This window comes from Crocuta crocuta, unplaced genomic scaffold (genome assembly GCF_008692635.1).
Source record: "Crocuta crocuta isolate KB4526 unplaced genomic scaffold, BGI_CrCroc_1.0 scaffold253, whole genome shotgun sequence".
Taxonomy (NCBI): domain Eukaryota; kingdom Metazoa; phylum Chordata; class Mammalia; order Carnivora; family Hyaenidae; genus Crocuta; species Crocuta crocuta.
Window position 1 is genome coordinate 6,634,131 of NW_027529451.1, and position 12,631 is coordinate 6,646,761.

General features: G+C 40.3%; 1 protein-coding gene across 7 annotated transcripts in view; it reads left to right on the forward strand.

Annotated features, from left to right (window-relative positions):
* The window catches only part of RBMS3 (RNA binding motif single stranded interacting protein 3), a 702,138-nt gene that overhangs the window by 681,548 nt on the left and 7,959 nt on the right, over positions 1–12,631 (forward strand). For 3 of the 7 annotated variants that reach the window (XM_077760745.1, XM_077760748.1, XM_077760750.1), the window contains 2 exons: positions 1,454–1,534; positions 4,650–4,777. In XM_077760745.1, the coding sequence (XP_077616871.1) occupies positions 1,454–1,534; positions 4,650–4,777 (209 nt within the window). Of the gene's footprint in view, positions 1–1,453; positions 1,535–4,649; positions 4,782–12,631 lie in introns of those variants that run through there. The other 4 variants (XM_077760746.1, XM_077760749.1, XM_077760751.1 and 1 more) reach the window with 2 other exon arrangements.

The window sequence follows — 12,631 nt, forward strand, 5'->3', positions numbered from 1 at the left end:
ATCTCTAGGCCTTTCAATTAGTTTCTCTTGGTCTAAGTTACAAGGCTGTTTTGCATAGATAGGAATTGAACTTAGTTGTTTTAGTGTTATGCAGTTATCTGTTGCTACATATGGATTACAGACAACAGTTTGATTTAGGGTTGTTTCATTAAGGCTGTCTCTATTTTTAGCAAATAGATACAGTAGGATGGTTTTGAGTTTAGGACGGAGATACATTTATTCCAAAGTTGCTTAATTGCTATCATTTTCCATGAATATTAAACAACAACAACAACAACAACTGATGAGCTCATCAGCATTCAGATATTTCCCTTGATTCAGAACCATCATGTCACTTAGATACTGAAAGTACCAAGATACACACAAAACGTAGTAATTTAGGTTTTGCATATTTATGCATAGCATTCATATTTGAACTCAGCAAATTTAGAATAAAGGATCGGAGGCTTGCAATTTTCCATAAAAAGTATTTCTCTAACCTTCATGAATGAATGGAGAAAACTTGTCATCAGTAGATGATTCTGGCTCTGACGTTTTGTTTTGTGATGTTGGTCAAGTTTAGAAGCTCCATAACACAGTTGATTCCATAGAAAATTCTATTCTCAAAGAGAAGAATGTTGAATTTGCAAAAAAGATGTGTATTAGAAACACGACTATGGAATTTGTGCTTATGTTGGTGAGCAAGTTCTTTTCTCGGGGGGGCCCCCTTTCTGCAGTGCAAAAATGCAGGTTATTCCTAATGCATGTTTTACTGATGGTACAACTGGTGGAAAATGGTTTGACTGTTTCATTGTCCATCCAAGTGAGGAGCATTGGGATAATTCAAGGAGTTGAAAAGGAAATACTGATAGTGACGCCAGAATGGAATGGGGGAAGGGCATAAAGAAGACTTTGTCAGGATCTGTAGTACTTTTTCTTTTGTACCTAAAAAAGTGATATGAAAATGGCAAAACGAGGACATGCGCCAAATCTGAATATTGCTACACACGTATTTCTTGCATTTTTCCTCTATTTTTTTTCTTTCTCTTCCAGTTAGAAAAGAAATTGTTGCTAACAATATGATGATTCATTCATTCAACAAATGATTTGTTGAGAGCCTACTATGTGATAGGTGCTAGCAGTAAAATGAGAGGAAGAAAAAAACAGGCACCATCCCTACCCTTATGGAATGTGTGTTTGCGATGGGAAAATGAAATGTTGGGATCTAGTGTAGAATGTTTTAGAAGCCACAATGAGGGAAGGGGAGTGATACTGTGGAGGTGAGCTGTTGTTGGCACCGAGTCCGTAAGCAAAGGCCATTCTATGCTGATAGGAACTGCCTCATTCTGTATTGAAATAGATTTACTAGTGCACTGGCTGTGGGCCACACATCTAAAAAAGTTTCATGTAATATCGACTTTTCTCGCTGGTTGCAATCTCAAGTTCACCTGCATTTCTCTTTGATTCCCTCTAGTATATGACTGCTGCGGCTCCTATGCAAGGGACCTACATTCCCCAGTACACGCCTGTGCCTCCGACAGCTGTTTCTATTGAAGTAAGTCTGTCTCTGTCTTCTAGAAAGAGGTAGGGATGACAGATCTCAGCCACGTATACTGTGGTCCCCTATAACCCAAGCAGCCCTTGTGTGTGGTTTGGGGCTGCTCTAAAATTTGAAATTGCAAGCTCACTATATGAAAGTAGTCGAACGTGCCTACGTTTTGCTTTGGACACAAAATAAGCTGATTTGCTATATAGAGTTAAGAGAGGAGTATCATTTGTACATTTAAAGTTCAGAGACCAAATCACTGCCCTCCTCAGGCATTAACCACAGATACTCATAAATAGGGAAGGGAAACAAAAGTTTACAACTATTTCAGTGAGTTTGCTGGTGCCTTGTTACTCAAACAGTGGTCCCTGGATCATCTGCATCGGCATCACTGGGGAGCTCATTAGAAATGCAGAGCCTGGGACATCACCCAGATTTACTGAATCAGAATTTGCATTTTAACAAGATCCCTTGGGAATCTACGTTCACATTAGTGCACTGGTTCTCAAACTTTTCTGCATATTATTTTCTGCAATTGTTTAGACAGCATTAAAATATATTTATGCCTGGGTCCTGTCCCCAGATTCTGATATATCTGTCTGGGGTATTGAACTGGATGTCAGGATTTTTCTTTAAATATCTGGTGATTCTAATATGTATCAAGGATTAACAACCGCCGCTTTAGTGAATGAACCTTGGCAGGTTTGTGGCTTCCTATAGATTTAAAAAAAAAAAAAAAGTTGCAGCACTCTTACCTCTCTGCATACCTCAAATGTTGAAGGCATCTCGTCTTTGGGACATTGGACTCAAAGGAAGCTTTGTCCTTTTTCTGCTCTCTTTCCATTGGGCTGAATCCATTCCCTGTACACGTTATTTTACTCAACAGAGCCAGCAAGCAACATAGAAAGGGAGGGAGCATAGAGCTGTGTAGCTGGTGGCAAAACACTTAGACATGTATATTTCTCTCTAGTTCTAGCCATTATTGTCTCTTGCCCCTCGTCCCCATCTCCTGATGACATTTGCCATTATGGTCACAGTGCATTTCTTCCCATCATCTGGGACTCCTACTTCATGAATTAGCCAGGAACAAAGGTGTTGGCACCCCTCCATCAGCCATGACGTTTTCAACCTCTGGAGCTACAGAGATTAGGAAAAGCGTTGCGGAATTAATTGGATCTTACAAAATATTTGTTTGTTTTGGGGTGTGACAGATGTTTGCTAGTACCAAGGTTTGGGAGATACAGAAATTTAAGAGGACACCATCGTGTAGTTTAGGAAACCAGGGAGGTCCAATTTTAAATCTTTTATTTGCTCTAGACCTGTGGGCCCCAAAGAATGTGTCAGTATTAAACAGGCTTTAACTGGCTTTTCAAAATTTTGAAAGAGTATATGATTAAAATACCTGTGGGGTTTTTGGGTTTTTTGTTTTTGTTTTTGTTTTTGCTCTATTTGACCATCAAAAAGCATCTAAATCATCAATTAATGAATTGAGACATTTTAGGCACTTTCAGCATATTTGCATTTCTCTTTGTCAACACTGACATATCTTATCTACAGAATTTGAGCATTTTGATGACTAAAAATAATGGGGCATATCTGACAGTGTGACTTGTTGGAATGTGTGACAGTCTAATTATAGTTCAAGAGGAAGTCTATTGTTAAAAAGAAGTCTTTCGGGGCACCTGGCTGGCTCAGGAGATGGAGCATGTGACTTGATCTCAGGGTCATGAGCTCAAGCCCCACATGGGACATAGAGATTACCAAAAAAATTAAAAAATAAAAAATATAAATCCTTCACTAAGAAAAATGCAGGTACATTGCTTTGAATTTGTGCTTATAAGTTAAAGTACCTGTTTATTCTCTATCTAAAACACTGAAAATTCACGAACATCCACACAAATAAATACCGATGGGAGGTTCAGAAAAATGCATAATACCAAATAATATGTTAGGGAAAAAGAGATTGAGGTAATATAGGGAGAATTTTTGGCTTCAAAGGAACAATTTAAGGGACCTTTAGTGAGGGACAGAGAGTTAGCCAAGAATGTTTGAAAGCTGACATCACTGCAGGTAAAACCAAGATAATGTTTTCAGAGAGATGCCCCCCTTCTGCCTACGAAATATCAAATAAAACTGCCTGGGCCTCTCTCGGAATCGGACATCTATCTGATCCACTACTTATTGGCATCCTTGTTGGCATCCGTGACAAATGAGAGGGTGAGGGATGTAGCAAATCAAAATTAAGGATATTTTTGTGTTTGTTTTCTGAAACCTCAAAATGAATTCTAGATCATGTTGTAGAAAACAAAACAAAATAAATCAGGTTGCTGAAGGGAAAGCCTACTTAACAGTATTGTTTTAAAAGAATTCCAAGCTTTTATGTAGGTTTTTGTTTTTTGGTTTGTTGGTTGGTTTGCTTGTTTAGGTCAGAGTCCATTGTTTTGCCAGATCATAGAAACCTGACGCACTGCACCACCCCCAGGGAAATGCGTGAATACCTAAGTTTTTCTAGGAATCCTGCATGAATTTTTGATGAATAAATTATTATTTAGTGCAGGTATCTGCAACCAGGTTTAAAAGTTCTAAGTATGGGGGACCCTGAGTGGCTCAGTCTGTTAAGCATCGACTCTTGATTTCTGGTCAGGTCATAATCTCACAGGTTATTGAGTTTGAGCCTGGCACTGGGCTCCATGCCAGCAATGGGAAGTCTAGTTAGGATTCTCTCTCTCTGTCCCTCCCTCATTCTCTCTCTCTCTCTCTCCCTCTTTCTCTCTCTCTCTCTCTCTCACACACACACACACACACACACACACACACACCTCAAAATAAATAAATAAAAACTTAAAAACCAACACTTCTAAGTATGGTGAAGATGATTTTCTGAACACTCGACTGCTCTAGGGACTCCTGTAGGCAAGGCTTCTTGGTGACACACTGGAGTGAATTTCTCAGTGCTTATCCAAATGTGCTCTGTGGTTTTCCTTTGAGTACTTCTTGTGGCTTCTTTTGGCTGAGTGTAATTCCACTCAAGCCAAATAGAAGAGGGATGTTCCCTATAGTCCATCCGGAAGAAGGCCCTTTGCTAAAGCCAGTAAGGCTTTTATGTTCTTATTTGCCTCCTTAGGGTGTTGTTGCTGATACCTCTCCCCAGACAGTGGCACCTTCCTCCCAGGACACCAGTGGTCAGCAGCAACAGATAGCAGTGGACACATCCAACGAACATGCACCTGCATATTCTTACCAACAGTCTAAGTAAGTTCGGGCTATGCTAAGCCCTTTCCCTCAAGATTAACCATCTTGACACCATTTTCTCGTGTTGTATCTGTTAGCTATTGTGGAAATACAGATCATCCCAAACTTGGTGGCAAGCATGTATTTAGTTCATGGTTATGTGGGTTGGCAATTTGAGGTGACCTCAGGTGGATGCTTCTTCCGGTCTTGACAAGAATTGCTCAAGCACCTGGGGACAGCTGATGGTCATGTTCATAGCTCTGCTTCTGAGGTTAGTTGTCTGTTTGGTTGAATAATGGAAGCAATTGCATCATGACTAGCACTTTTCAATCTGTTTGTGATGTATTTACTGCTGCCCCATAGGCCAAAGCAAGTCACATGGCCAAGCCCCGAGTTAATGTAGGAGTTCACCCCCAAGCCTTAAATACAGACAGGGGGATTTAAAAAAACAATCTACCACTACATATTTTGGAAAAACTCTAATATTCCCCCTTGAAACTAGATAGTGAGTCTGTATTCTTACATGAAGACAGTAACACTCCCTTTGCAGAGTTGCCTTGAACACCCAGCAAAGTACTTCATGAAAAGGGATACTGTAAAATATAAAACAATAGAGAGTCTTATTCAGGAATTAAGTGACAGGAATTAAGCAAAAATCATGTATCAGAATTACTCTTGCAAATCTTTAAATCACTTGTAAAGTACAGTCGGCTTTGTGTTGAGTAATTATGTAAACTACAACTTGAGAGGTTTTGAAACCAAAGGAATTAACAAAAATTCAGTCTAGATATAGATGTCTGGCTGTGCAAACTATCCTAATTTGTAAGTAACAGTCAAAGCCCTGGTGGATAGAGAATCCCTAAAAGCTCCTTCCTGTCTGCAGAATGTTGCTTGCATTTCTTCATCATTCCTCTTTAATCTCAATATGTAGACATGTGTTTGTTGTTGAAAGATTAATCATGGTAATGGAGTCTTCTATATCTAGTTTAGCTTCTAAAGGCTAAATGTGCTCATAATCTGACTTAACTTTTATTATAATTATTATTATCATTGTTATTATTACTATCACAAAACAAGTTTCAGGAAAAATCCATGAGAATAAAGCATTTTGTGGTTTTGTTCTTGTTTTTATTTCTAATTCACCTATAGCCTACGTGAATCACTTTTACACACACCGAACAATATGGTGGCTTCTGGTACTCTGTTCCAAGCATAGTGAAATATTTTCATTCTGTTCAGAGAATGAATGATCTCTGCTCTCACATATGTGAGAAAGGAGTGGAGAAAGGCTGTGTGGAAGCACAGTGAGAGACACTGGTGGGAAATGAGGGCTAATAGATTTGCCAGAAATACTTGGTGAGTAGGTGAGGCTGGCTTTTGCTGTTTCAAAGCATACTGAGAAAACTAGTGATCCTGACTTTCTTGCTAACAATTTAGTGCTGTCTGAATAAATAAAAGAGATTCTTGGGGAGCCCGGGTGACTTAGTCGGTTAAGCATCTGACTCCAGCTCAGGTCATGATCTTATAGTTCGTGGGTCCGAGGCCCTGAGCTGTCAGCTCAGAGCCTGGAGCCTGCTTTGGATTCTGGGACTCCCTGTTTCTGCTCCCACTCATGCTCTGTCTCTCTCTTTCTCTCTCTCTCTCAAAAATAAATAATTAAATTTTAATTTTAATTAACAAATACATAAAAGAAATTTTTTCATTCACCCAGTCAACACTTATTGAAACAGTACCTCCTATGTGACCCACAGAATTCCAGATGCCAGGGATTGAAAGTGGCAGGTGCCTTCCCTACTCTCTTGGAGTTTCCCTCCTGCTAGAAGTAGACTCACAGTCGGACCAGTCAGCAAAGAATCAGAAACAGAATTACAAAGCAAATGTTTAAAAAAGATTGTTGTGATAGAACATGACAGGATAAATACCTAAGACTTGGTGTCAGGCAAGTCCTCTCACAGAGGCCTGGATCTGAAAGATAATTACAAGCTAATCTTGGAGATTAGAGACATGAAGAAGAAATTTTGCAGGCAGAAAACACAGGAGGTCCAAAGGTCTAGAGTGGAGACGTGTGGCTGCAATGTGGTGAACTTGGGGGACTTGTAGGAGACAGAGTCAACAGGCAGTTTTATAGAGCCCTTATTCCTTGGATACTTGACTTTGTGTAGAAGAATCATTCTCGGACTTATTCGAAGAGAGCCACAAAAGCTTTGGAAGGCTTTTCACCTTCTAAATAATAACACCATTTAATATATGAGTCTGGAGGGATGTATTTCAAGGATGGCTTTCTGGATACAAATTTCCCCCTTCTTCCAACTGTCTGGACCATCCCCTTTCCCCTGCCTGCTCAGTCAGCTTCAGCTGCTCCCACTTGCAGCCCACAGTGGGATGTTCTCTTCTTTCTCAGGGTTGTCCTACCTTTCGTGACCATTGTGTGGTATAGTGGGGACCCAGGGAGAACATCTCGTGACTCACAGATGCCCGTGAGTCTCCCCACCCATCTCCACACTTGTAGGATCCAGCATCATGCCAGTTTCTAGGCTAGGAGATGGATCCCTGCCCTCCAGAGTTTACAATCCAGTATAGGATTCAGATGTACACCTAGACAGGATATGTAGGCTGCAAGGAAGAAAATGATCAGGACACTATAGTGGGTGGCTCAGTCAATTAAGCATTTCGGCTCAGGTCATGATCTCATGGTTCATGAGTTCAAGCGCTGCCTCAGGATCCACCCCTGCCAGCGCAGAACCTGCTTGGGATTCTCTCTCTTCCCCTCTCTCTGCCCCTCTCCTACTCACTTTCTCTGTCTCTCTCAAAAAATAAATAAATAGACTTAAAAAAAATAAAATATATAAAATAAGTACTCTAGTAATAGGAGAATGCATTTAATTTCTCTCAACTGGCTGAGCCTTGGTGGAGGTTGTGGCCACTGGAACGGTGTGTTCCACATGTAGTAACAGCCTGGCCAAAGTCCAGAGGTGGGAGAAATCAGAGTGCTTCTTTGAAAAGTGGATTCAGAATAGTACAGTAGTATGAAAAAGCAGATATGGACTGACGTGCTTTGACACCATGTCCTCTGTTCTACAAGTGCTCCTCCAGCGAAGATAGACAGTAGATTTGGAAGCAATGGACATAGTCCTGTTATGGTGATGGTTCAGACAAGATGGAACAAAGGTCTGAAATAAGAAGGTAGAAAGTGTAATGGGGTCAGGGGTGGGGGTAAGCTTGGGAAGGGGTAAAGGGAAAACAGGGCTTAACAATGCCACAGAAAACCAGGGAGTTATTGGTGCTGCTAACAGACGCAGATAAGATAAAAACCAAAGAAAGCCTGATTGTAAAGAAAGACACTGGATGTAATTATCATTACAATGAGTCAACTCAAACAAGCTTTCTTCCTTGAAAGGGTCGGAGGAAGTCTGAGGCTGACCAGGTGAAGGGTTCTGTTTAAACATTTATAAAACCACCCTACACTGCAGTTTTGTCCTTGAGCCATGGATTCTGATGACTGATAGTGGTGAGAGAATACTGATCAAAGAAAGAAAACCTCCACAGTGTTCTTAAAGCGGTAAACATCATGGGAAGGGAGTCCTCATTCGAAGGAATTTTCTTTTGTGCTTATACAGGAATGTTAAGTTCCAGGACTTTCCATAGAGTGCGTTGTTGCAACATGCCAGAGATGAAAGCACACTGGAACGTGGAACATTTCAAAGGTGTGACACAGGGAAACTACTTGTGTTGCCTTGCGGACATTTCTTAAAATGTGGAGAAAAATTTTAACGGGTCCTGTTTACATTCTCAGCTTCCTGTCTCTGACGTGTTCCGTGCTCCGTAGTGCCAGGAACATTTTTGACTTGAAATAAAAACAATAAAATATTGTATGAAAACAAAAATAATATCCTGGGCCAAATAGATTGATGGATCACAGGCTCTTCTGAAATTTTATTTTATTTTTTAATGTTTTATTTATTTCTGAGAGAGAGAGAGAGATAGCATGAGCAATGGAGGGTCAGAGAGAGAGAGGGAGACACAGAATCTGAAACAGGCTCCAGGCCCTGAGCCGTCAGCATAGAGACTGACGCAGGGCTCGAACCCAGCAACCGCGAGATCGTGACCTGAGCCAAAGGCGGACGCTTAACCCACTGAACCACCCATGCATCCCTCTTCTGAAATTTTAAAAAAGGAAGCAATTACTGCAATTCTATCCAGTTGCAGCCGAGGGAAGCTGATCTGTGTTATGGTAAGACGTGGGATTCTGTAGAGCCATTCAAGGAAGACACTGGGAATGGAGCTGAGCATGTGGGTTATGGAAACACCTGGGTTCTATTTCTTATATAAGCTTCCCTGGGAAAAGTTTGAGGGGTGCAAGATTACCCACAGAGACATTTATCAAGGAAGCACTCATAAGAAAGCAGGCACAACCAAGTTAATAGGGCTTGCTCTGTATACTTGATAAAGGCCCAGCTCTGTTCTTTTAAGTAATCTAAACATACTTAACATGAAAAATGCACTCAGATTAGATCTGATCATTTTCTAGAGGCAAGGCTACAGTCTAACTGTATCTTTCATCTAGAGTGAAGAGGATCTCTATTATACTTTAGCCAATCCAACTTTAGTTATCTTGAATACTCCGGATTTCACCAATGGAAGCTTATATCCAGCATTGTTATGCTACTTAATATGCCATTACCTTCTTCCAGCAACTCATTCCTAACAATCATGATGCTAATTGAGATGCGGACAGTTTAAGGTACTCATGGAAACAAACCTCTGGCCTTCCTCCTTAAATCACAGAAAACCTGCTGTAGGGGGTGACAATCCAAGGAGAGTTAGCCTAGTGTCCTTGAAAAGTAACTTAACCCACCTTCACGTCTAGACTAAAGGTTTTTTGAAAGTAAATTACAGACATCACAGCAGCAAGTTTGAGAAGTAGAATGACGTGCATATGAATAAAAATGTTATATTTAGGATCTATGTCAATAAATATTTTAATATTCCAAATTCCACTTTCCAAGCTAAAAAACAATTCTCCACATGTTGTACTCATGCTTCCCCCACCCCTTGTTAAAAGAGGCCTACTAATGCAAAAGGGACTTTGGGCTCTTGTCTGCAAAGGCAGAATGATACCTGGGATTTCTTTTGGAAGTTCTGTGGAAATTCCGATTCCTGTCCAAGTTTTCATCAGGTTTTCTTTGTGCTATTTAAGAAATCTTAAAAATGACTAGGGCTTGAAAAGTATGAGTCTTCAAGCAAAGTTACATTCTAATATATAAAGTCTTTGCCACCCATTGGTGGTCCCTCAACCCTTTGGAGCCTCCTTTTCCTCTTCTTTAGATCAGTATTCTCCAAAGGGTGTAAATTAGGTCTTTAATGCTAAGGTAGGCTTTACCACCATTCCTAGGAGTTGGGGGTGGGGTGGCTCACAAGGAATGATGGGAAACACCCTCTATCCTAAGTGAAACGCTTTTTTAATTCCAGTTCTCTTCAAAGCCATTTAAATGCTAATGGACAGGACCTCCTAGCCAGCCAGATAAATCTAACTTCTCACTTTCTGTAACATTACGGAGGAGACTGCATTTCCTACTTGGGAATTCTGAGAGTTTTTTCCCACATTTTAAATTATTGAAGAACTAAAACAGAATGTTCATTGTCAACATGATGATTATTTCGATACTAATTTAAAAAATTAGACTCTTTCAAAAACAAGTTTCTTTTGATATTGAATGCCCTTCTTTGTTGGTGCTTTACCCATAAGTTTAGTTTACCTCTGGGTAATCCAGTTAGTGGGAACATAATGTACAGTTTTCCCCAGACTCTGGACCACCACGGAGTCCTTCTTTTCACATGGCACCCATGAAAGTACTCGGTCAGGAATCACATTAGGGGACCTTGCGTGATAGGATGGGCTCTAAGACTTCTTCCATCTCTAAAATCTAGAATTCTAAGAATATGGTTTGCTACTTCCTCTATTCACTCTGCTTTCTTTGGGGAAGGGGGTTTGGGGGGAGGGTGAGAAGTTTCAGAATGACTGCAATCTTAAATTCAGCCAAACTCTAGTCTTCCACCATACACATTGACCTTAGAAGGCCCTCATCTCAACTTCGATATGGCCAGTTCTTTTTATTCTTCAAGTTGTCTCAGATTAACTGAACTGTCATGAACACCAGTTCCCTGTACATTGTCAGTATATTAATACGGTGCAAATTATGTCCTTGATTACCATTCTTACATGTGCTTTAAGCTCGTAAATAATAATATATTCTGGTTGCTCAGTACTTTACAGTTTGTAAGTGATTTTCCTACTCATTCTCATTTACATAAATCACTCTGTGTAAAGTGCAACTCATGTTATTTCTAAAAGAGCCTTGTTGCCCAATTTAAAATGTTATTGTTGCTAATGTTCACAACCTTGGAAATTTAGAAGCCTTCTATTTTTGTGGGTATCAGTGCAATACATAAGCCTTATACCTCATCTAGGACAGAGAAGGTGACCAGGAGTGCATTCAGTTTTATTAAATAGTGAACACTTTTTCCCTTCAAACTTCAGCTAGAAACCACAAAAATGCAAAGGACAACCATTTATTTCTCCAAATTTGTTTTGGGATAACAATGAGACTACTTGATGGGAGGAGCTATTGAAAAGATTTGTGTAGGGGCGCCTGGGTAGCTCAGTCGGTTAAGTATCCGACTGCGGCTCAGGTCATGATCTCACTGTTCGTGGGTTTGAGCCCCGCATCGGGTTATGTTCTGACAGCTAGCTCAGAGTTTGTTTCAGATTCTGTATCTCCATCTCTCTCTGATCCTCCCCTGCTCACGCTGTCTCTCTCTCTCTCTGAAATAAATAAAAAACATTTAAAAAAAAAAAAGAAAAGAAAAGATTTGTGCTAAGTTATAAAACTTGCAGTTAACTATGGTCTAGCTCATAAATATGGATGCTTCAAGGCCAGTGCTCATGACATACTTGAGCAGTGTGGTGTTCTGTGTCAATGTAGTCCATGGAGTATGACACCATTCATTGAGTAGATGTTACAGAGATTCACATGGTGTAGTAGGCATTTTCTGCTAAATGCATAACAATGCTAGAGTGGGAGGGGGGAGTCAGAGCAAAGGATTGACAAACAAACAAACCAAACACAACACTGACCCAAAAAAGTTCTGTTCCCACAAAAAGATAGATTTTTAGAAATAAATAGAGTAAGTCTCTACTTTGCCAAGATACCAAGATCAAATATAAACCATGGCTCCCATGACTTCTAGGAATAAAGTTTCCCTTATTGTTACTGCTATTATGCAACTTCTAACTGCATTTCTTCTTCTTTTTTTAAGTTTTAATGTGTAAATATTTTTGAGAGACATGGAGACAGCATGAGTGGCAAAGGGGGAGGTAGAGAGGGAGGCACAGAACTCATAGCAGGCTCCAGGCTCAGAGCTGTCAGCACAGAGCCCGACGCGGGATTCAAACCCACGAACCGTGAGATCATGACCTGAGCCGAAGTCGGACGCCCAACCAACTGAGCCACCTAGGCACCCCTGACTGCATTTCTTCTTAAAAGAAAACTCACTTTTTCACATAACACGTATTATTTTTCTAATAAATATATATTCCTAGAAACTCAAACTATTGGTTAAAACTGGAAGTATCAACTATCAAAGAGTTGCTTTTCATACATGATTCTAGGAAGAACTTAAGCTTCTAAGGGGCATAGCTGACTTGTATTAGTGCTCTTTGCCAGTTGGGAAAAAGAACCCCTCAGGACTATCTCCACCTAATCTTCATATAGCTCAAGACATCCTTAAGGGCATTTTGTGAATCTGAATACAGCCAACTGGCTCAGAGCAAATGCTGCCCTGCACCAGAAGACATAGCTTGGGGAATAGAAATGG